This window comes from Teleopsis dalmanni, chromosome 1, assembly GCF_002237135.1.
Source record: "Teleopsis dalmanni isolate 2A chromosome 1, ASM223713v2, whole genome shotgun sequence".
NCBI classification, from domain to species: domain Eukaryota; kingdom Metazoa; phylum Arthropoda; class Insecta; order Diptera; family Diopsidae; genus Teleopsis; species Teleopsis dalmanni.
In genome coordinates, this window is record NC_051846.1 from 198,247,979 (window position 1) to 198,274,501 (window position 26,523).

General features: G+C 29.3%; 1 protein-coding gene and 1 long non-coding RNA gene across 2 annotated transcripts in view; one reads left to right on the forward strand and one right to left on the reverse strand.

The window, feature by feature from the left end:
* LOC119671192 (frequenin-1) overlaps nucleotides 1–15,789 on the reverse strand; it is a 49,635-nt gene extending 33,846 nt beyond the window's left edge. Inside the window, exon 1 of the mRNA XM_038081746.1 lies at nucleotides 15,726–15,789. Coding sequence (XP_037937674.1) covers nucleotides 15,726–15,789 — 64 coding nt within the window. The remainder of the gene's footprint in view (nucleotides 1–15,725) is intronic.
* A 2,452-nt stretch (nucleotides 15,790–18,241) lies between these two features.
* Nucleotides 18,242–18,881, forward strand: LOC119671195. Its single transcript, XR_005251774.1, has 4 exons — nucleotides 18,242–18,363; nucleotides 18,425–18,510; nucleotides 18,564–18,672; nucleotides 18,778–18,881. It is a non-coding gene; the product is annotated as an uncharacterized LOC119671195 (long non-coding RNA).
* Nucleotides 18,882–26,523: the final 7,642 nt, after the last annotated feature.

Consider the following 26,523-nt stretch of genomic DNA (forward strand, 5'->3'; position numbering starts at 1 on the left):
TAAAACTTTTCAAAGATTGCATAAGACAATCAAAAAACAACCTAAGAATTATTACGGGATTATTGACTGGTCACTGTAGATTGAATAATCATCTATCGAAGTTAGGAATTAAATCCAACTCAGACATACCATGTGCTTGGGGAGTACCCGGCACTGATGCACAAGCGGAAGAAACACCTAGGAGAGTATTTCATGGATTATAAAGATTCAAGACTAAGAAAAGTAGGCTCTATACTGTCTTCAATTAAAGAAATCGGACTAGGAGAAACACTCTAACCTGAGTAAGGGGCACAATAGATCTTTTAGGTCGCAGTGTACAATCCCCTTCTCTTAATAATAAGATGTAATATTTTATGTACGTATATATTATTTTAAAACACTAAAGTACCACAAACTATTTTTTGTTTTTATAAGTATGTTGTTTATGTCTTTCTTGTATTTACTACATACTTCACATTAGGTCCTGTTATATACTTCGAAGCATAAATCGTAAGGAGGATATATTTTTTACTATCAATACCTAAAATACTGGGTGTAATAAAATACTCTGCTAGAAAAAATATACAGTCAATAAGTCCCCAACATTTCAAAACCCATTCATGCGAATAAATTACATTATATATCAATTTTGAGTACATCAAGTACGTCTTAAATTGATGCTTGATATGTGCTTTAGTCTACATATATTGGGTTGCATCAAAATTGGTTCAAAATTTATGATGGTGTATAATTGATTTGTTTTGGAATTTTTTTTGTTAATATCAATGGTAAATCTCATTTTTCTTGAAAAAAAATTTTTGTACAATTTTTGGGCATTTTTCAAACATTAACACCTTGTTATTTTCCAAACATTTTTTGCTACTAAATTTCCGTTCTATCACACCTTGTTTTCCTGCAATTGTTCCTTGAAGCACACATCCTATTTTTTTTTCGTAAAAATGCATAAATTTCTCGGGCGTATGAGTTTTTTTTTTAATTAAAACGTGCATTTTTGTCAAAAAAAACAGTTGATAGTTCGCTTCAAAAGATAATTGTGTCACGGGAAAAATCGTCACCAAAAAAATGTTTTAAAAAAATAAAATATTGATGTACGAGATATGAAGTGAAAAAAAAAATTCAAAAATTTGTAAAGAAACACAGCTTTTCACAGAAAAAACGATTTTTCCACAAAAAATCGATTTAGAATTACCACAAATTCTGAACCTACAACCCTTGCAAGAACTTATTAGGCATAGAATTCCTGGATTCTAAATTAATAAATTTAAATAATTTATACAAACATTAAAATAACAGAATATATTTCATATACCAAAAAAAAACTTAAGAAACTATTAACCACAATACTTTCCAGATTTATTAATAAAGCAATAGATCAGACGTCAAATAAAAATATATTTAAGGAATTAATATAAAAAATTTTAAATTAGTAAAACTGAAAGAGTTATTTTTATTAAACTATTATTTTAATAACAGTGTTATTTTATTTTAATAAAATTTTTTTCTTATATACTTTTTTCAGAAACTATATATCTCTAGTAATATCGAAAAAGTACCTGCTGCTTTTATGCAATGTCTTGCATTCATTTTGACCAAAAAATTATCAATTACATCGACGCCACTTGATTACGTTGAACTCTGTATGTGAGAATGCGTATATTTTGCTTTTCTTATGGATTTATAGGTAACCCACAAGTATTAGATCATAGCCTAAACTCACTTTATGATAATAATCCAATTATTGAATATTTCGTAACATATTCGCAACAAGTAACTCATATAAAATAAAATTATTGCTACAATATTCCTTGTAGCTCTGACCAGATGGAATTAATCAAGGTTACTGAGAAATGAATTGTCTATTATTGTGTGAACTACAGGCACTGACAATGTGACGAACTCTAACACAACTCTTAAGTGAGCAATTTAGCTAAGTTTACTGGAATAGACAAGTGTAGCAGCTTTCACTTGTTAACATGTATGTCGCTCAGAATCATGATCCTGCCGTATTTTATATTGCTTAAGACCATAAAACACTAACCTCAATTCCTTGCTATCTATATTAAAAAGAAACACTAGACACCCGCTCCGAAAGTAGAGTTTACTCCTACCTGAGTCATACTCCTAGCTGAGTACGCTAAACCCACTTCATTAACTAATTATAACTTGACCCCTTTAATCATACTTGGTGGTTATTTCAGTGAGTTCAAGTCTCACACTGTAGTTTTTGCTAACTTTGAGTTACCATAACCAATCAAAAAGGGAAACAGTCTCTCTCGTAATGTTTTGTATACTGAGAAACTTCCCGCTAAGCCCCTAAAAGTTTTGTTCATTAGCCTTTTCAATCGTTGTGATTATATTTCCACTACATGAATATCCACAATATTTTCTCAATTCTGATATTTACCCACGTTTATTATAACCTCCTAGAATGGGGTGTAATTTTAATAGTAAAATTCATTACCAAACACCCATAAACTATGAATTTGGACATTCGAATACTATGGTTCTTATTTTTTACTCTCTGATTACTGAAATGTGACTTAAGCCGAAAGTCTTTAACAGTCTCATTCCTGAGTCACATTCATTACTAAACACCCATTCACGAAAACTATGGTTCTTATTTTTTAATCTCTGATTACTGAAATGTGATTTCAGCCGAAAGTCTTTTACAGTCACATTCCTGAGAGGTGGTTAAGTCTAACACTATGAAAGTTTTTTCTCTCCACACAATAGAAAAAAGTGAAGTTCAAGGTAATTTAATTTTTTGTGAAATTCTTTCAAATATATTAAGATATAAAATACATCATCAAAACCTTAAATTTATGTAAACTCAATAAGCTGGATATGTTGCTAATATTTAAAATTTGATGATAACTACATCACTATACATGTACTATTAAAATCAGTTAAATCAAAATAAAATTATTAGAAATATTTGGATGGTGTAGTAATTCAAAAAGTCAAACCAAGTAAAGCCTATTCAAAACTTGAAAAAACTCTTGTTTATAGCTATGTGCGTGGAAGGTTAAAGTTCAGGTGACTCATTGAACCAACGTTATTTTAGTTTGAACAAATCTATAATACGACACGAGTGTGCAAAAATAAAAATCCATCGAATATTGTCAAACCTGTGTAAAATATGACATTGAATTAAGTATAAATTAATTTTGCTCAGGTTATAAATGTCTCTAATATAAAAATAGTTTTGCTTTTTCGATTGAATATTAATAAATTCTGTGCTCTTTTTCTTTTTCCATGTCTATCAAAACTTTTCCACTACAAATTACTAGTAAGTAATAATTTTATAGCACCACTTACCTTACCCAACCCAACCAAAAAACAAGAAACAAAAGAAACAACCCCAGAAGTTAGACAAAATAAGATATTTCGAATCTCAACTGATTTACTCATTTTCATTTACACTAAAAATGTTTATTCAAATTATTTAATTTTATTCATATTTTTATGCTTTATTTGCATGCAATAATTCACTTTCCATTTATCTGCTCATAAATAGCTTAGAAATGATTTATGCGCCTATTCGCTAAGCACACTTACCGCTCCAGTACCGCTTGTGACGTTTGGAGTAAGGCAAGTCAACACGCCAAACTTTAACTTCTTTAACTTCGGCGTCTCATGTTAATTTGCACTTCGCATAAGGTATTCCGGAGACTTTGGGAGTGCGTGTGCAGTCAGTCAGTAATGCCAACATTGCTTAACCGTATAAAAGCAGCCTCCCTGCGCGCCTATCAGAATGTTGGCAAACATGTCAGACAATAAAAAATATTTAATGCTTCTGCCTTATAATTTTGACATGAAATTATTAACTTATTAACTGGAGAAGGATTTAACACACGTCGGGCCAGCACATGCCGGCAGTGCATACATGGCACACTGCTCTCAGTTTGTTAACCGTGTTTACCGTGTTTACTTTAAATGTTAAGCAAAATAAGAGGTGTGGATGATTACTTTCATGCTCAACGGCAATTACGCCCACATTTTCAACAAAAATCTACCAAAGGTGATAGAGCGAAAGTAAATGTTCTTATGCCTTGTAAATATACTCAAATATACTCAGGTACTGCCAAAATTTTAGTACCAATTTATTTTTAGTGTCCCCACTGACATTAACCTCAATAAAAGTTTCAAAGTTTATAGGTTTGCATGCTTGTATGTTTGTATGCTTGTCTATTTGGGTACATGGCACCGCTTGCGTCTGTTTGTGGGTTTTGTGGTTTTTAAGGGTGTTTCCGGTTTCGCTAAATTGGCGTTGGCGTACTTCCGTTAGTGGTTTTGCTTGTAGTTCTGTGGCATTACCATAAATTTTAAATTTTGTGTATTGCCGCAACGGAAGTACTGCATTTATATTCAACTCCACAATCAAAACGAGATAAGAAGACCAGCAACCAAAAAACCAGAAAAAAAAATAGTTTTATTTCTTAATTAATGGCTGATTGATGGTTGAAAACGGTGTCAGTACCGAAGTGAAAATGTAAGTATAAGTATTTATATTATGTGATTGATTTAATTTAATAATGTAACACATAATCAAATGGGAAAAGTTACAGACTTTAAATATTTTAAGTACGAAGGTTTTTCGAACGGTAGTAAACTACAACAACAAAAATTTATTTTATATTATTTTAATTAATTGAATTTTTGGCTGACCATACAGCTGTTTCGAGTATTGCCAAAAACCCATCATCCGTGGTCTTGAAAATATTCCTTTTATTTAATTATTAGTAAAAAATTTTTTGAGACTGTAAGTATCAGAAATTAAACTCGTGTCCTGCCAAATTTAAAGCTCAGAGATTGTCAGGTTCGCGCTTGCAAATGAAGCCCAAAAGCTAAAAGTAGACTTGACTTTATGTATACGTGTCTAACATTATTTTAAGTAAGTATATTATTTTATAGTGATAAGGTATAACTAAATTGATTAATCGGATAAAAAAGAACTAAAAATCCTATTATATCGAAAAACAATATCTTGAAAGATTGAAAATTTATAATCCTTTAGAAGTTTTGTATTATATATTAATTTAAAATAATTAAATCAGTTCTTTAAAACTATTGAAAAATCTTAAAAGGAGAACGATTATATTTAACAGTAGACAATTAATTAAATAATAACGAAAACAATTTTATTTTTAATTGACATATATAGAATTTTTTATATCCATATTGGAATTTGTTCTGGCAATGATTCAACTTTGAAAATAAGATTCTTATAAACCTATTATAAGCTTTAATAGAAAAAAATTTTTATTAATAAAAGAATTATCGATTTATTAATATTTTCCTCTCCAGTCAACCAGTGCACTGTAACTATAACACAGTGTATATGAAGAATAATGTAATTAGCAAAAATACGGCTAAATGTTTTTTTTATGACTAAAATACACACAAATGTATGTACATTCCTTTTCTGATTAAATATCATATAATGTATAAAAATTAGAATTTAGGGGCTCCTTTCTTCAACTCACTTAGCGATATCTCCAGCATCAGCATTAGCGAGATTAATGCCTCTGGTTGGTTCTAGTTTGACCCTCTATCTACTACCCACTATTACGAGGTTTTTGTGGACTCAAAACGGCTTTCATCCTTAGCTATTTGAGGAGGATTCGTCCTCCCTCCACCACAACTAACTAACTAACTAGAATTTAAATTCTTTACAAACTAATACTAAGTTATAATAAATTCTAAAATTATAATTCTCATACAGTTTAAACACTCTTAATTCAGATTTGAGAACAAAATACCCAGCAATCTAATCATTAGTAATAAATTTTAAATGGGCATGTCAAATTAATGGTATAAGGAATTAGAACTCTTAATTGTAGTTTCCACCAAAACCGTTCGAAAATTTATTTTAATAAAAATTTGCCCCCAAAATTTTATACACATTTGTCCATTACTTTATTTTGTTATTTAATTCTTGCAGTTATATTAAAATTTTAAAAAAGATATTGAAGAATGGACAAATGTTCTTAGCTATTGTCAATATAAAAGAAAGATTTTAATTTCTCCTTAATATAAGCAAGAATCATAATTTCTAATTCTCATTTAGTTTACAGAATCGACGCTTTATAAGGGAAGCAGCTACACTAAGAGTCCAATGAATATTGATGTTACCTATTTAATTAATATTATAATAAATGCGAACCTGAAACTGAAATCAGATGGTAAACGTTATCGCAATTTTAAACTTTTTATTGGGTTTATGTAATTTTGACTGTTTTATAATTAATAAAGGATAATATTTACAAATGATGTTTGATATAAAATTATTTCCAAGTTAAGAATTCGTTGTCGAATCGGCCTGTTGGGAATTTAAAATTGCGTTAATTTTTCTACTTAAAATTCTTCGAATGTAGTTTACACGTACTTTTTTAAGTCCATTATGCATATATAAAACGAATAGGTTAATTTTAAAATAATTATTCAGTTATTTATCGCTGAAGTGTTTTCTTATTAACACTTTTTACATCAAAATTTGCTGTAATCCATTATGACATAACATATAATCTCCATCATCCACTTCTTTTAGTCCATCTCCAAAATACTTATTACCGTCATTATGCTACTTTTCTTAAGGTAAATTACCTTAAACCTATTAAATTTAAGTAAATAAGTTAACCTGTCATGAAAACCAATTTATTGATAAAAATATTATGTCAACGTGGGACATCGCGAAAGTAATATGTCAGTTTGTTGGCTTATAGGAACCACCGCGTGCTCCTAAGGGACAATATTAAATAAAAAGTAATATCCTGTCGCTGAGACCGGCAGCCATTAAATTCGCGCCATTGCAGCACAAGAGCAACTAAAAATCTACAGAGTGCAAGTGAATGAACATTTTTATGGGAAAAAGTTTGTTAAGAAAAATTGTCCCTTACGTTTCAGAATAGCAGCGTTGCTATGCGTAAGGGATTTCATGTTCTGAACTCGAATTTCTTCAGCTTTAAAAAGATTACATGTTTAATGTAAGAAACAGTTTGCAACTGCCAATATAGTTTGTTTAAGCTAGTTTGAAGTTGTGAAAGACAAAGTAGCTGATATCGAAAAAGTTTGCACCGGGCATGAGGAAAATACAAAAGCAAGACAATTTGGTCAAATAATATTTCACAAAAATTTGGTGCACTTAAACGATTAACAGTTTTTGAAATTGTAAAAATAAGAAATTAAATGAAACTGAAACATAGACATTGGATTTTAATTTAACTTCTATAATATATACTAATGGCTAGAAATAAAACTAACAATAGAAAAGTTGAGTTAATTCCTTTTTCCCTACTTATTTCAGGAGAGCAAAGTATGCATTCCAAATATGTATGTTTCTGACATATCCGTGCTTAAGCAGTAGCGCATTTCTCTCAATAGTAATAGAAGTAAAGTTACGGCAGGTTATCTAACGTGTTATTGTAACCAACGTTAGATTGGTGTGTCTGAGAAAACAACATATTACTTGTAGGCGAATGGTATATCTATTTACTTTAACTATGACCATAATTTAGGATATGGAGAGATTACTGTATCACAGTTACTGTATCCCTCTGATATAAGAATAGCATCAGCTGAAATTATGGTACTTACTAATAGGACAAAATATGCATCGATGAGTTAGGGTCGGTAAACAGTATAAGAGATCAGCCATAATCGTGATAACTAGAAATCAGCAAGGGTCTTTCGTTCAAGAACCTAGGAATCAGCTCCTTTGGGCATGAGCATTTCGTATATTTTTTATTCTATATACTTAACAGTTTTTGTCTAACATGAGAAGGAGGATTTATATCTATTACACATAACTAAAAAGTATAACTTATAAAATTTTACCATACATACTAAGAGTACAAAAGAAGGGTACTAAATTAGTTATTCAATTAGATTAAAATGAAATAAGATCATAGGTTTCCATTTCCTTATCTATCTGTCTTTAAGTCCATTAATAATCAAACCCATTTTATGCTTAAGTAAAACTCACAACAGGAATCTTTTGTGATTTGTATAGATCAACAATCGAATAAAATCTAGTTAATACGTGATACGCCATATATTTAAAAACTAACATAAATGACTTCAGATATAATATAAAAAAAAATTATCGCAATTTATAACTAAAGATAATTGATGTATTAAACATAATTGAATCAAATATATAACATTATAATATGTCTTATTGGACATACACTGCCAACTTCTCAAAGTTTCTTTAAATTCTTAATGAAAGCGAGTTATTGCATATATAACATCATTATCTTTGTGTATGGTATTAGCACTAGAAAATCCGTTGGTTTCAATATTTTCTGCTTTTAATATAGAAAATAGTACAATCGATTTTTTTTTATCTTATTCTCTCTATTATTCTGTCTCTCTCTATTAATATTTATTTTATATTCTCTTATTTTACCCTGTGCTTTTAATTGAGACTTCAACTATTATTTATACAATATATTTAGTCGAAATTGAACACTGACTACTTACGTTAGTGAAGTGAAGGAGTCTTCTTCCAAATTTATTCTTTCAAATGGTTTTTTTTTTTTGTTTTGAAATATAAAAGTAGTACCACTAATGTTAATTTTGTAAAAAAGACAGTTTTCGTGTCTTAACGCATTGCTTTAGTAAATGATGTTCAGATTTTTTTTTAATATTATATATATATCTTGCACTTGTATTTCTTTGTTAAATACAATTTTAGTTGTAAAAATCCCCTCAAGTCATTCGGTGCTATTGATATGTAATAGGATTTCATACAAATTTTTGTAGCTTTGTTAAAAATATATGTTATATATATCTATATATTGAATATTATTATATAACACATGACTCCATACAAATGCAGCGATATTATTATTTATTTTATTTCAATATTTTATAAATAAATGCAATCAATTTTTTCTTTTATTATCCTTTACGCCAACAATTCAATTAAACTACTCCTCATCACAAGTAATTGGAATGTCATTTTGATTAAAGCAGCAAATCCTTTGACATCCTTTATCTGCTAAATGGTTATTGCATCTAATTTGTCAACAGACTTTCTTGCACGACCGAACAGGTATTTACATTATATATAAAAATATATGTCATGCTTTATTTCTCCACAATTTTTTTATTACCTCAACGACAATTTAATCTTCCCTCCAGCCTCGCTCTTCTATTCACTGTATTTTGCAGGATTTCCTATATTTCAGCTACTCATTTTTCTTTGTTGCATTCAACTAACATTTTCTTTTCTCATTTTATCGTTTTTCTTTAAAAAAAAAAAAATAAAATTTACGTACTTACATACCCATGCATACATACATACATACACACATTAAAAATGAGCTCAGCGCTGTTCAATGTGCAGCTGTCGTTTTAATGCAGCACACTTGATGCTGCATTTTTATTTTAATATATTTTCTTTTCGCTTTTACTTTTGCTCTACTCTTTTGATCTTAGGAAAATAGGGAAAATAATAAAAAAATAGAAATTAAAGAGAAGAAAAGAAAAGAAAAGAAAAAGTGTAAGCCAACTATATTTGTCAAGCGCTTGGCCTGCAGTTAAATGCAAAATTGACCATTGATTTTCTCGTTTACAGCATTTTTGCTTTTCAGCTTCGCATTGGCATTTGAATTTCATGCTTATTTGCATATTTGTATCCATTGAGTCCACATTATTACACCCAGCAGTTTGCCTTTAAAGATTTTCCAATGGAAGAACACGAACAGAAGTCGGAATATTTATGCAAAACAACGCAGTGCTGAATAGAAATGATAGATTAAAATGAACAAGATTTCTCTAATGTAAATAAATAATTTTCCTATTCAAATGCAGCTGTTAAAATGAGATTAAAAGGTATTTAACTTTTAAAAGAGAATATAAAGTCTAGTTATTCAAAGGACAAAACGTTTAGGAGAGCTCCTCACCACTAGCAACTGAAGAACACCACGATAAGCAATAGATGTCTCTGTAGGGATGTGTTGATACTTGTATTGATGCACGTGGCGTCAGCCTTACCAAACTTTCTCAAGAGATGTCTCATTAATAACATCATTACAAATATAATCAGTAAAACAAATATATCTTATTATAAAATATTTTAATTATATTATTAGACACTATACGTTGTATGTACATTAATGCAGAATTGCACTCTTTCAAATCTAATGCAGTATCTATTCGGTTAGTAACATATGCTGTACTTTAAAGTAAGCTTTCATAAAATCATCTAAAAAACTTTTTATCAGAATTCAACACAACTCTCATTACAGTGGATCATATAAACCAGGGCTGTCCAAAGTACGGCCCGCGTCTAACGTTTACACGGCCCGCGTCATGTTTTTAATCTACTACAATTATCTAAGAAAGTATCTAAGAAAATATCTATCTATACGGAGCACTGAACTGTAGAGTTGCAATGAGGCAGGCTCTACCTGCTCTGTCGATTCACTTCTAATGCATATCTACTATCGTTTGAGGAGAATACACCGGAATAACCTCCGAATATATTTCTATATCCTGACTTAAGTTAATTATAAATGTAATTGTAGTTCTGGTGTGGTTAACACATTAATGTCTAGTGTGCTCATTCAAGATTCCCCTATGGAAATAAAAAACTTTTAAGCTATGCGGCACTGACAGCTCTTAAAAGAATAACAATACGTTAAGAATAACGTATTGTAATACATAGAATCAAAAACTTATCTATGAGTTCACATATAGAGAAAAGTAAAGGTGTTGACTAACACTAATTTCTATGTATTATAATACATAGAATCAAAAACTTATCTATGAGTTCACATATAGAGAAGAGTAAAGGTGTTGACTAACACTAATTTCTGTATATTGTAATAAATAGAATCAAAAACTTATCTATGGGTTCACATATAGAGACAAGTAAAGGAGTTGACTAACACTAATTCAAAACAAACTACAACAAGTTCAATAACTATCTTATTTTAACTATCTTATTATTATAAATCTCATCATTAGGTCTACATGTCAAGGGGAGTAAATTTGTTGATTGATACCAACTCCCACCAAACAACAGCTAGATATATGTCTGATTATAACGTCAGCAGTTGAATAAAGTGTCCAGCGGTGAAAAGTAAATAGAACTACTGTATAAGAAGACTTGAATATATTGCTAGATTACAGAGCAAAGACAAGACTTCGACAACAGGGTGGAACAATAAATTTGTGGTTTAAAAATTTCGAAAGCCATTTACGAGTAAGACAAAAGTTATTGCTTCTTAAATAATACTTAACCTTGCCTGCTGCTTTACATTACTGAATTTTCTTCTCCTGATCTCTTCAGGTGGAAATGTAACTTTATATCCCAACAGTCATTAATCATTTCGCAGCAGTGACATGTTCATGCATGTGAATACACTTTAATTCCTTCAAATTGTGTACTAACTTTTAAGAGTCTTCTGTCGCATGTAGTATATAAAATAGTTAGGTAATAAAAAATTAGTTTATGTAGTTATACTAAGTAACAAAAACAACGAACACTTTGAAATTATAGTGAAGTAAATGAATTTGTCAACTCTTGGAACTTTGTTAGTAAATTTATGAAAGTAACAAAATGCTTCCTTCACCTTGCATTGATTTATTCAAAACTCGTGTAAAGTAATTTGAACGAAGGTAAAGTTTATTGCAGAAAGTTTGTGTCTAATTTAAAAAACAACAAAAACTTCCCAAAAGAATTTATCTCGTTAAACCATTAATCCATTTAACAAAGTATTTACAAAGTTAAATATTTCTTCTCAAAATATTTATTTGTGTAATTGCACTATGAATAAAACATGAAATATTTTTTTTATTTATTTATTTTCATTCTCACATACTGCATTTATATTTCAACAAAAGCGACCGCAAATGAAATTATTGAATTATTTCCACATTCCTGCAGGGCAAAAATCTTTTTTCCTTTCACACTAATTTAATTTTAATTAATTTGTCAGTGTAATTTTAAAATATATGTATATTACCACAAATTTGAAATAGTTTACACCAGATTTAAATAAATATATAATCAGAAGAGAAAAATTATTTTCAAATATCTATGAACATTTCGATGTAATCGAATGACGATTTTCTGGGTACCAGAACATTCATTTTCTCGTACGCCAGACGAGAAAACGAATACGCAGATAAACGAACCAGAAACGGAGCATCCACACCGCTGATGTGGACAGAACCTTTCTATAGATTAGGACACAATACCCTCATCTCATAGAAATGAAAAAAAACCAGAATAACAAGAAATACTGGGACAATACATCAACACAGAATGATACAAATTCAAATCAGTTATTGGTAGCTATAATAACAGGAGATATGGACAGGATTGTGTGGACTTATCAAAAGAAAAGCTTAGAATCATCATAGGGAACTTAATAGGGTACTGTAAACTAAAACACCTCCTTACAAGACTGGGCATATATACGGATGCAAACTGTGCACTCTGCGAAGAGAATGAAGAGTCAGTCACGCATGGTCTGTTAGAATGCTCTGTGCTAATGCACATACGGAATATACTCCTGGGAATATATAATCTTATGGAAGAGGCAATAAAATTCTGTAAAGTAGGTTCTATTCTACTTTTTATCTTTGCAACATTGGTTAGACTCTTACTCTAAGCCCAGAAAGAGACACAGTAGACCTGATAGGCGCAGTGCCATATCCCCTTTCTATTATAAATAAAAGGCTATACACTTACATGAATTAGAGAAGATCGATTTGTACGAGAGAAAAATTTTGATAAAAGCGTATAGCAGACACAACAATATGTCTGTGTTTTGAATTCTACTTCTGAATTGTGAGTGAGTTTTAAGATTGTTATTTTGATTTAGACTATTACTTTAAATAAAGACATAAGAATGTATTATCTATGATGTGTTAAAAAGATGCTGCAGTGCAAGATACGGCCGCAAACCAATATATATATACACCATATGTATACGTTAAAGAAACACACTCAGTACTTATAATTCAAAGGGCTAGCGACTTTTTAAAGCTTTGTTTCTTGAGAATGACTTTTTAACATATAAATGTCATTCAAATGAACCACTTAATCTCAATCGAATATCGCAAGTCTTACTATAAGTAATTTATAAAATGAACCAACCTGGATATTTTGCAAATAAATTGCTTTAACGAACTATGCACAACATCGTAATAAGCCAAATTTTGCTTAAAAGGAACACCTTGAGATAATCTCCGAAGTAATATTGAATCAAACATCGAATTTTTGAATTATATTCGTCTTCATTACTGGTAGCGAAGTGTGAATATGAATTCGGCATACCAACAACTTAGACGTCATGTGATTAAGAGACAAAAATATTGAAACTCTACGCCAAATTTACACCAACGACTAAGTAATCCTTATAGTGTTGTGCGATACTTGCATCTTTTGTGCAAATTTTTTTTTTGTGGAAGTACATTTCGTGGGTTTCATACAATGAGAATATATACAGACTCATACAATATGGTAATTGTAATCAAATTCACGGACAACAACTGGTTGATTATTATTATAAGCGAGAGACTTTACTTAATCGTTCTTAATCAATCTTAATCGTACTCTGTTTAATACCGTCCTTATGACATCATTCTACGTATATCCGGCATCATCGATTTCATGACTTTGATCGACACCATGACTTTGTTGAGGCAATGATCTCGTGAAGTACTCGTTGGTACAAAATTGTGACTATAAGCTGTTTGGGCGTTGATTATCAATATTAGCTACAAACCTTACTTACTGCCTCCTTTACTGGTGCTGAAGTTAAAGGTCCCCAATATCAATCTTAATCATACTCTGTTTGACACCGGCATTGTGATATTATTCTACGTATATCCGGCATCATCGATTTCTTTATCAACAGTTCAACAACATACCTTTGTTGAGGTAATGAACTCGTGAAGTACTCGCTGGTACAAATTTGTGACTATATGCTGTTTTGGCTGACTAGTGTAGGCTGCTATAAAAAATGATATTAAATTTTTACGAGTTCCTATCAATAATATATACATCCAACATTGGAAGATAATACAGATTGAATTACTATTCAATTCGCTTGTCATAAGACTCAGCATGCTAGTGTCATCCAAAGTATATTATGCTTTAATAGTCATGTAAAATTAAGTTTTTTAAATTTATATTGCCATTTTTATTATACATTTTAAAATTTGTATTTTATGGCAAAAAAATGAGTAGTTAGCTCACTTCAAACTGCCAAACAAATTACTGAAGTTGAAAATAAAACTAAAAGCAACACAGCTGCGGATTTGGTCGTTTCATACAAGAGAACCAAGTTTAAAGTGTTATTGATGGCACGCTATGGGAATTGCAAGTAGTTTCCTTTATTATATTATATGAAAAAGCAGTAAATATGAAAAAATAAGGATCAACATGGTAAAACCATAAGCGCTGAACATACAAGCACACATATGACTTAAAATACTAAAAACAACTTTTTTAACAATAAAAATATAATAAAAAGTAACAAAAACTCCCAAGTAAAAATGGGAGGAGAGATATATTTATTTGCTTATAACGTATTTTGCGACAATAAAATTTAAGTGACTTAAAGGAAGAAATTTCCAAAAATATTCTGCCAGTCATATATAATATATATGTTATTTTATATATTCTTTCTGTTTCCACATATCCTTTACATAAATAAAAATTTTGAGACAAAATGGCGCCCAGCAGCTACTAGACTACCAGAAGCATTTAAAAGAGATAAACAAAGTGTCAATGTTGTATCCTTTGAGAGCAATACAAAGGATGTGATATGCGAGTACAAGCGTTTAAAATGATGCCACAGCACATATTGCCACTTCTGTTTCTTGTACTCGCAGTTTTGTTTATATTAAGCTTGTTTATCCTGCCAGAGAGTTTATTTGCCTTTAATAGACGATTGTGCTGAAGTTTCCAAAGTCACTGATTAGAGTCACTGCTAGTTCCGCCTTTCGCGCGGCAACCAAACGAAACAGGAACTATGCAACTTTGTTGATTTATTTTAATTTTACAAGTTGGTGTGACTTTCAAGCGGTTTTCAGCAAAAATTGCAAAATAAATGAAAGAAGATACATGTAAGCGGTTTGCATTTCCGTGCATTTTGTGACGCTCATGCAGTCACGTTGGCGCTCTTTAACTTGCTGTACTGATTGCATGAATTTCATTAAAAGGACCCCATGTGTGATATATTTATGCTTGACAGAAACAATTTTAAAATTTAATTTTCTAATATGACATTTGGCATTTTATATTCATATTCATTAAATTTCATGACTTAAGTGCAGAGAAGTAGAGTCAGGCACGCACCAATTGCCGAAAAATCTCTGTTCATTTGTGTGAAGGAATTTTCATTACATTTTAAATGGTTGGTATTTTAAATTTTATGAATCCTTTTAAAAGTGAACTTGGCCTTAACCAGTATTTTGTTACTATACAAATTACAATTTGCATTTTGGCTTCGAATTTTTCTATATGAAAATGCATTTCATCAAGTTCAAGGATGTAAACTTAAAAAAACAGAGAACTTAAAGTTTTGTCCTATAAATTTACTTAAAAATTTATTGATAAAATTCTTCATTTTGCTAGTATAAATTCAATAAAAGCTTCAAGTGCTACATTGGCTATATGAAGTTGATTTATGATATTTGTTTCAGAATATACTTCAAAATATTATTTTTTATTTTTAATTTTTTTTTTCATTACTTACAGTATGTGTCAGTAGTCAGGCGATCGATGGTGTCTTGCTTCAATTTTGAGTTTTTCTTTCCCATTTTGTGTTTATTTTATTTTTTATTACTTATATAAGTTTTATCAAGAATTTCGAATTGATGACGTTTGGCTTCAAGTGGCTTTCTGCACTTTTATTTTTTTTTTTTCAATTCCAAAATTTATTTATTAAATATGCATCTGTAAGAGAAGGAGGATTTTCTTTTAAAACACTATATAATTCAAATATTAAATATGTTTATAACAAATTATTGATTGTACATATTATAGTACAAATCATATTTCATAATTTTGATTAGAAATTATTTTAATTAAATTTTAGAAAATAGAATTTATATTTAAATTTGTAGAACTGGTTTTAAAATATATTAAAAGTGTAAATAAATTTGATATTCAAATTTTAGGAAATAGTTTGTTTTTTTATAATTTTTTTAAATATAATATATACACAACGTGATGTAGCATAAATAAACAAGATTTCAAAATTCTCAAATGCAAGCCAAAACAAGCACTCCCAGGCATTAGCTCTTATATCGAAGAGTTGGTAAGGGATATGAGATCCGGAAGTTTGCCTATTTTCAAATTTTTTCTTTTCTTTCTTTTTTAGTTTGGTTTTTTATTGAATCTTCTAAGAATTAACTTAAAACTAACAATACATAATCGCTAATTGCAATAGTTGAAGAAAGGAATTAGATAATTAATTGTCCTTAGCCAAAACTTCGTCCAATTTCGTTTCCATGTTATGCGTTATTCTTCAATAGCCGTGTTTATATAGTTTCTTTTGATCCACTGGGTACCAGTGCTTTAGATGAGATTGCATGCAAGTGGATTTAGGTGATTTCTGAGTTTGATTCTGTACTTTTGCGTTTCTACAAATTCTCTTTAATTAACCGTAAGTTAAGCATTATATAATTCCGTAAAATTTGGAGCCGTGATCAATACTAATAAACTGTTTTGAAAATACTCAGTTGGTCATTTCCAGCATAAAGTAAAAATATTTTTGATTTAGAAGTTATGCAGCCAAAAATTAATCAACTAAGGATAATTCAGTTGAGACCAAGTCAGCCAAATTAAAATAACTAGAAGTAAACCAATCAAAAGATATTCTGACAAAAGTTGAACAGCTGAATGTAAGTTAGCTGAAAAAAATTAGCTAGTAATTATTCAGCCAAAAGTTTAACAACCAGAAGTAAGTCAGTCCACCAAGAAGTAAAGTAAGTCTACTAGAAATTATCTAAAATCCTGAAGGAATTTAATGAGAAATTAAAGTTATACAGCTTATAGGAATATAGAAAAGATTAATTATAATAAAAGCATAATACTATTCTTAATAAATGGTAATTCCTCTTTAAAGTCTTTAATCTCAGTCACGGTTGCCACTTATGGTACTTTAGTACCAAAATTGGTACTTTTTTTTCCGTTTGGTACTCTGGTACTCATGTTCAAAAAATGGTACATTTTCGGCGACCCAACTTTATTGTGGATATTGTATTGTTTTATACTTCTTGTACATTTTATATAAATTGTATTTTCTTCAAAAAGACAATAGAAAAATTTTGGACCTTTTTTTACAGAAATGGTACCTTTTTAAACCAATTTTGGTACAGAAAAAAATTTTCAAGTGGCAACCGTGATCTCAGTTCAATTTACAGAGATAAAATTATAACGTTAAACTCAATATTTGTTTTCCTAGCCTGTTTTTTTTTTGTTCTTTTCTATGTATAAAGACATATTTGTAACTGTAAAACGTTTAAAATTGTCACACAGTTTACACAGTGACCTCTTATACCCACCTAGAAGATACCTTTATACTAACTTCTCTATAGCGCTACGATAAGAGATCAGAGAGATGGACAATATCAAAAACTGAACAAAAACAGCTTTAAGTACGAGACAGTACATTTATTCTTCAGACTGAATTAACTACATGGTTAGTCTTATAGCGTGCTTACTGAAAGAATATTGTGCAGTACAACTATGATTAGGATTATTGGGATTATGATTCTATAACACTATTCTTCAATTCTATTTTTAGTAATTAAATTCTTATTTCAAAACAGCAAGGGCTCATGACGAAATTTCGAGTGTATTAGATAAAACTACTTCTTAAAAACCTACTGCTTTTAAATGGGCCATCATATCTAAAACTGATATTCAAGCCTTAAAGACGATGCTGATGCAGGCCATGCCAACACTTCATCTAATTGCGTAATCTTGAAATTTCTGTGGAACTGGGAAAAAAATTTTTTTTGTCCAATTCTTTGTACTTAAGGTTCCCTTGATTTTTCATTTGAAAAAATTGTCTGAAATTTATGCAATATATATATATAAGCATTTCTGTAAATAATTATTTGAATATATATTTAAAAAATGTTTAATTTTTTTTGATAAATATTTTTTTGTTTATTTTAATATAGAAAAGTTGGCTGTGATATTTTTAAAAATTTGACCAGTCGAAATAAAAACTTATATTTTTTATATCGAATATAACTTTCGTTCAGTAAATATTAAAATTCAACTTTTTTGGCCATTTTATCAAAATTGTCAGTAATTGCATTAACTTATAAAAATAAATACATTTTGTAATTGTGACAAGTATTAATAAATAATAAATCAAGGTACTGTATACAAAATATTCCATAAAAAAAAACTATAAACCCACTTCCAATTAAATTCTAGGCAGCAAGTGTGATTTCTACTTGAGATTCATCATAATATATATTTTTTATTGGCATTGTAAATGGAAAAGACTTACACAAATACTGGTGAGTTTACAAAAACTATTCGATTTTAAAAAATAATTATTTTTTTTACGCAGGAAAATATATTCAGTATTCATTATCTTCGCTTGTCAGTTACTTCCTTCCTAGTGCAATCCTAGTGCCTTAACAGATAAGTGATTATCATCTCTATGCAGTTAATTATTGGTAAGTAGAATAATGGAACATCTTGATTTTTGAATACAATTTATAATACCTGTCCACAGAGCTGTAGATATATGTATCCACATTATTTGCATGAATGTCAAATAGCAAATCATGGATTGCATAGATCTGTTTCTAGCTTCTAGGGCAATGGAATACTTTAGTAGTGGTTGGTACGAATAGCATTATACAATGTAATACTTCAGAGTTGCATAGTCCAGCATTATCTTACATTATCGTTAAGGGTCTGTGCCCACAATTTATTAATAGGATGCAATACTTCACTATCTTACACTATCTTTTAATTATCTTAGTAAATTTTAATATTTAGTTGAAGGTGGTGATTATCATGTGAAGATGAACTCTCGGATATAACGAAAACCTGATTATGACTAAAAACCAATTTTAGATGTCATTTAGTTGGATTGCACTCAGGATTTCGACTTCCCGATTCATGTTTGATGAGCAGATCTCAGGTCGTTCTGATGATTTACGTTACTTCCAGATTCGTTTCCGTTGAGTAGCTCTCAGATCGTTTAGATAGTTGAAGTTACGTCATGTATTTTTAACTTATGTTAAATTTTGTTTAACTTGACGGTGTAATCAATGACAAACTAAAACTGTTACCTTTTTCGTCTAAGTTTAAAATAATAAAACTTATGGGCGAAATGAAATGAGACTTTTATTTTTATAAACTTAGTTAACTTAAGTCGTTAGTCATGTGGTTGTCATATACACATATACATATATTCATAAGTTCTCTGCAGGATATATATATTCTTTTATCTGTAGTAGAAAATTTCAGCTACTGAAATAGTATTTAAATTTTTATTTTTTTTAACACTTCATTTAGAAAAATTGCAACAAGTAAAAAGCACTATGCTTTCCATCTTGGTTAGTTGTTTAAAATAGAAATTACTATTTTAATTAAAATAAAAAAAAAACTGTATATGTCACGTCTAAATCTTATTAAGTTAGTATAATTTAATTAAAGCCACATCAACTTTTAATTTGAGAATAAAAACCTTTAGTCCAATATAATGCTACATTCTACGCATTCAGCTTAACCAACTTTCCAAAAGTTATATGTGCTTTGGGACAAACTTTAATAGTTATTGTGACATGAAATCCCCAAACAAAAGTTTAATTTTATATTTCAGAAATGTTAAAATGGCTTAAGGAAATCACTTATCACTGTCAGGATAAAATAGAATGAATTGTTTTATGTAAACTAAATGTGTCATAAATTTTCATGTAAACAAATAGACAAGCAGTAATAGCGATATTTAATATATGCAATAACAACAGTGATTCAAAATTTGTTTATTTATTAATTAATTAAACTTTTTATTTAGATATTTTGTTTTTAATTATTACAATTAAGGAATTTATTTTTATGAAAATGAGATATATAACACATAACATGACAGGAAAACCGTTAATAATTTATATTCTCAATAGTTTGTCACAAAACATAAGTTCAAAATAAGTTCAAAATATAATCTAAAAATATTAATAATATATATATATTTATATTATGAAATATACTAGTTTCTATTAAATATAGTAGTCACTTCCGTTAAAAAAAAATTTGACATTAAATTGCAACTTTTATTCATAAAATATTAGACCCGCCCGTGCAACTCGGGGAGTAATATTAGCATGACTTTCTCAGTATTCCGTTCCTAAATTAGATTCAAGTGAATTTGTTAATAAAACTTTCACAGCAAACTAACAAAACTCCAGAAAAATGTGCGAACATAAAAGTCAAGTACAGTTTTAGGTGAGTTGGTTAAGGTGCGCTGCCTCTAACCATCAAACTTGGCAGGGCACGAATTCGATTCCTGGCAGTAGCAGTCTCAAAAAACTATTTACGAATTAATAAATATAAAAATTATTACCAAGACGACTAATCATGGGTGTTAAGGATGTGCTATACTCGAAACAGTTATTTGGTCAACCATAAATTCAATCAATTAAAGTAATAAAATATGATTTTTTTGTTTTTCTAGTTCACTATTGTTCGAAAAATCTCTTCATAAAATATATAAATATAAAAAATTATATAACTTGAGCTTAAATTATAAAGTTATATTTTTTTATACTTTTATATATATTGATTTTTAATAATGATTGAACAAACAAAATTTTTTATCGCTGGAACAAATCAGCCCCCTATTAATCGATTGTACCATACAATTGTTCGCTTTTACAAGAATTTAATCAATTATCTGAAATAATCTAGTGTTATTACTAAGATTAATTTTCCATCATTTGATTTAATTTTAAGTCAATTTACTAATACTTGGTGAAATACTGATACCATCGGCATGGAGCTCACCCTATTTGACATTTTATTCCCTCATTAATTTTGTTAAATGCACTTATGTGCCAAGCAATAAAAGTTGATACGATTTTCACGCGATTAAATCTGTGATGGCTTATAAAATGCAGTAAATACTCTAGCGTTATTACCAATAAAAACAAAGGCACTACAAACTCCCAGTAACAAAGTATTTTGCAGATGTGTATTTCATTATGAATTCAGCCCTCGCACAGCTGTTTGCATAAATTAATTATTGCATTCAAAATTCCATATCATGCACGCTGACATATTTGGACGGCGCTTACGTGACGTATGAGTGATATTTTTAAACACTAAAAAAATATTTTTTATAATGAATATTTGTATTGTTATTGAACTAATGAAAAAATAATGGGAATATTTTTTATTAATACTAATAAAACAATTTTTTATAATTGTTTTGTTTCATTTAATTGGAACGTACAATTTTAATAGTATTTTTTTTTTCATAATTAATTTATTTACATTTCATTAAGTAATTTTTTTTAGTCTAGTTTTTTAATAAATTTATATATAAGAACATTATTTTTAAGCTTTATATTGTTTACAATGAAAAAATCTTATTGCTAAAGTCCACATGGTTTTTATTTATTATTTGATGCACAGATTTTACGCCTACTTTGTACTGTTTGGAAGGCTTTAAAAGGATTTATTTTATAGATATTTATTTTCTAAATAGACATAATATGCCGATTTAAGCCATAATGCTATAACATCATTTAATTTATTAATTTATTTCGAATTTACGATTAAAATAGATTTATGAGAAACAAAAAATTGTTTTCGTTCCATAGTTCAGTAATGAAATAAAGTAATTCATTAATTAAGTAATAATAAAAATAATAAAATAATGTTTTAATTTTATAATTTTATTTCAGTATTTTAATTAAAATAAAATATTAAAATTACACAGAAAAATGTGCGAACATAAAAGTCTAGTACGGCTTTAGGTCAATTGGTTAAGGTGCGCTGACTCTGAGGTTCAAATTTGGCAGGACAAAAGTGCGATTCCTGGTATTTGCAGTCTCAAACAAATTATTTACGAATAATTAAATACAAGAATTATTTTCAAGACCACTAATGATAAGTATTTGGCAATACTCGAAACAGCTGTATGGTCAGCCAAAAATTCAATTAATTAAAATAATATAAAATAAATTTTTGTTGTTGTAGTTCACTACTCTTCGAAAAATCACTTTAATAATATTAAATAATATAAATAATATTAAATAAAATAAATAATATTATATAATAATAAAAATGAGTCAATAATCAAATAATTAATAAAAAATTGGTTACAAAATAGTACAAACTAATGATAAACTCAACAGCTATAAGCTGTGTAATGAAAAAATAATAAAAATTTGAAATTCTAAAATCATATCTTCTTAAAATATAAAGTGTGGTTAAACTTATATTTCTTATAAAAATCACTCCGAGTACAAAAATATCACTTTTGAATGCGTAATAATATTTGCAAGAGCATCACATCTGCATATATATATATGTAAATTATTATTATTATAGAATTTATTGTACAAGAATATAAATAACATTGGATTGAAATAGCATATGTTAACACAAGCCACAAGACTTTGAAATGCATAATTTTATATGCATAAGTATCCACACCTGCATTTAGTCATATGTAGATGAATATAGAATTTGTTATACAAAAAAAAACATTTCAAGTTAGCTTTTACTGAAATTGCATATGTAAACATCAAAACATCAAAACTTACACCCGGAGAGATATATTTTGCGTGGTATTGTTTTCAAAATTGTGATGAGAAAATATACTACCCACCATTATTATCAAAAATCAACCTTGTATGAACGAAATAATAAGTTTCAATTCTTCTTTCATATAAATAACGGAGATCCAGTATACTTCGTTAGCACTGCAAGCCATTGAAAAAACAGTATCGTAAACTATAAAGCCGCCGCTTCTTCAGCAGCTTATGTAAGCACATTGAAAACGATTGCAAATTTCTTCTCTTTTTATTATGGCTACAGAATAAGTGCTTCCTTTAAAGAGCATATTAGATCTTGCTAAAGATTCAAACAACAGTTCTCACTCTTTGAGAATTATATAGAGGTGTGAGGTTCACTTATACCAATTTCGGAGTTTCTTTTATTCATATCAGGCACAACATATACTTACTAACATTTATTTACTCAATACGTATAGATATCTGGGAGGTGTCTACTGAGATATGAGGGTATGAAACTCTTTCTTGACAATATATATATCTATTTCTGTTTTGTCTTATATCTATATAGTGATATGTATAAAATGCAAATTATCTAAAGATAATCAGTTGCAAAAATGGTACCAAAAGAAGATGTTTTATAGTATTTCCTTCCCAACCTTGGCACAATCCTAGTTATGTCGATATCCACAAATACTTTACATATATTGGTTCACAGCAATTTCCAACTCGAAATGATTACTATTACTACTACTGATTTCCTGAATTTCTTCTGAAGTTGCCAGAAGCCTTCCTCCGTAGGTGAAAAGGCATAGGTAAAAATATTATTATATATAATTCTTTATCCAAAAATAATGTACTATACATCCAAAATTCTCTACGGAAAGAAACTATCCTAATTTTTTCATATATATAATATCTTTATAATAAATTAGATTGGAGATCTTTATAATAAATTAGATAATAGATAAGTAAAATTACTTATCTATTATTGACAATTTTATGGACTAAAACTCCAAATAGAATACCATTATGTAAATATTCTGTTACTGAAACAGTTTAATTTTTTTTCTTTTCATAGAGGAAATTAGTTTCACTACACCAGACAAACTAATTATGATTGAATTTTCGCAAAATCCAATTAAAAATTATTTAATTAAATAATTAATACTAATTTAAAGTGTTTACAATGCGTATGGATCCTAAAGTGCAGACATTGATATTTGAGAGTCATTACATTACATTATAACGTTGGGATTACCAACTATATTTTAACGAGTCCTTTAATCTAATCTGAACTTTTGTTGGCCTTTTTAGTTGATTTTTTAGAAGTACATCAAAAATATACTTATTAATATACGACCTTATACTTAAAGTTTAGGGAACTTAGGTCGTGTACCATAAGGTTTCACTTGCTGCAGAGTCTCTAATATGAAATCATTAAACTTTTGAAATTTTAATCTAAAACATGAATGAACAGAAGGATATAGTTTATGTACTAATACAAAAATTAATATAGTGAAGTTAATAAGAGGCAATATTTGAAAAACTTTCTCTTGTAAAAATTTCAATGTAAAGAAAATTTTTTAATTACTTAAATATCCTTGTATATGTTGCTCCTGCAATAATAAAGTCAGGAAAAAAGGTGCTTGAGTCGCTTAAAGCATAAAACCAGCACCTTCGAAAAAGTTAATTACAAGTTAATTATATACACATCGCACTAAATAAGGTCATACATAAGAGAGTAGAATTTTATGTACGTGCCAATGCAACCAAACTCTGAATTTCTATATGCCGAGCACGTCCAACAAAGAAGACAAAGTTAAAGGCAGCACATAACTTTTCGGCACAGGCAATGTACAGTACAGAAATTTGTGAAAAACAGGAAAATTCATGAAAAACTTTTCGTAATGACAAACTTACTTGCAACACACACACGCCCCCTCATACTTGCAGATTTTGTGAGTTATGCAATCGCGTAAATATTTCTTTTGCGAAAAATTGGAATAAGGAACTTCATAATGACATAAGAGGATTTGAACTCTTTGAATGCACATGCAGTTCTCAAAAGTACAGTACAAAATATTGTGCAAAAGGAATTGTGCAAGAAATTATATTATCTCACCAAATGTACTTTCAGCTGGGTATGTGTAAATCGAGCTGATCGATAAAAACTACTACTATCCATATGATTTCATTTTAGAACACTTAACGCAAAAACTCAGCACTCAATAAATTTTACAAGATTTTCGCATTTTCACTAAAGCAGTTTAAAGTGAAAAATGTTGCATGTGAAAACCAATGGACCAGCGGAAAGTCACGTTCTGTCCAATGCGATGTCATTGCGTCATTTCAATAAATTTTCTTAATATGCTTTTTTATGCTGCTTTTGCGTCAAATTTTACTTTTATTTTATGCATCGACGGACTCACATAAAAATAATAAAATACGAGTACGGCTCTATACATATGAGTTTTTCCTTGTGTCCTACAAAATTGGGCGAAAATTGCTCCGCCTTCGTTGCCCAAAATTGCTGTGGATTGCAGGTTATTTGTTTGTGGCACAGTTGCTTAATGGAAATGTTTGCGGAAATTTCAATTAATTTTTATTTGTTAATAAATATTTGATTTGGATCCTTGTTTATATACCTATTGGTTAATTGCTCTATAATAAGAAATGCAAACTAGAACGTAGGCTATCCTTTAAAAGTTTAGTTCAAATTTCGTAATGAAATTTTAATGGTATTAAAATGTTTACAAATAGATATGTTGATGAGAGTATTTTTAATTATTCAAGGAGTGTGTAGCTAGTTTTATTTAAACAGTTTATATACGTTTGAATTGAGTTTGTATGAAATTCAATATTATTGGATTGTGAAATCATCTTTACTGCAAGAATTACTCGCATTAAAGATTACCTATGATTTAGTATCCTTCATAGGGTATAAAGCACTCTTATACCTCTCATTTCAATGAGCTGCATTCGGTTGCTCATCTCATCGCTTTCTTTAAACTCAGCTTTAATGATTTCTGACTTAGATGAAATCACTTACTTAGAAAAGCACCAAAGCAATTCACCCGAAACTGTCCCCTGATTACTAGAATAAAATTCTCGGCCCCTTGACGTATACAGTTTTAATAGCTAAAGTTCTCTTCACTATTTATAATTATGAGGTAATAATCATTACTGACATACATGCTCTTTTATTGGAAAACACCATGAATAACTCAACATATCTAGACACAAATCGTAGTATCTTCGTAATAGCATGAAAAATAATAAGTGAAAACATCTAATCGAGTTTAGAAACTAGATAAATATTTAAGTTTTTAGGTTAAATGAAATTCTCTCTCTTTCCCTCTATCCCTCATTCTCTGTCTGTTTCTCTTTCTCTCACTCTTTATTTCACTCTCTCTTTCTCTCTCTCTCTCATTAGCTCTCTTATGGATAAGTATATTTTAACCGATAGAAATCGTAGTTGATGCACCTGCTTAAAAAATTTATTCGTTCGTAAAACTACAATGATTCTTTAGTTAATTTAGCTAATTCTACTCTCAGGTTATCTGACGGTGCATCATGGCCTACGGCCTGCATTACCGTTTCCACAAGATAACAAGCATCTGTCTAAGGAGACATACCGTCGGCAAATAAGACCACTACTCAGATTCATTATTATTGTCCGATTGTTATATCGACTTAATTGTCCGCTAATGCATCGATATAACCCATGTGAACAATGGGAATACAAGTGATTTAGTCCCAGCTTATATTAATAAA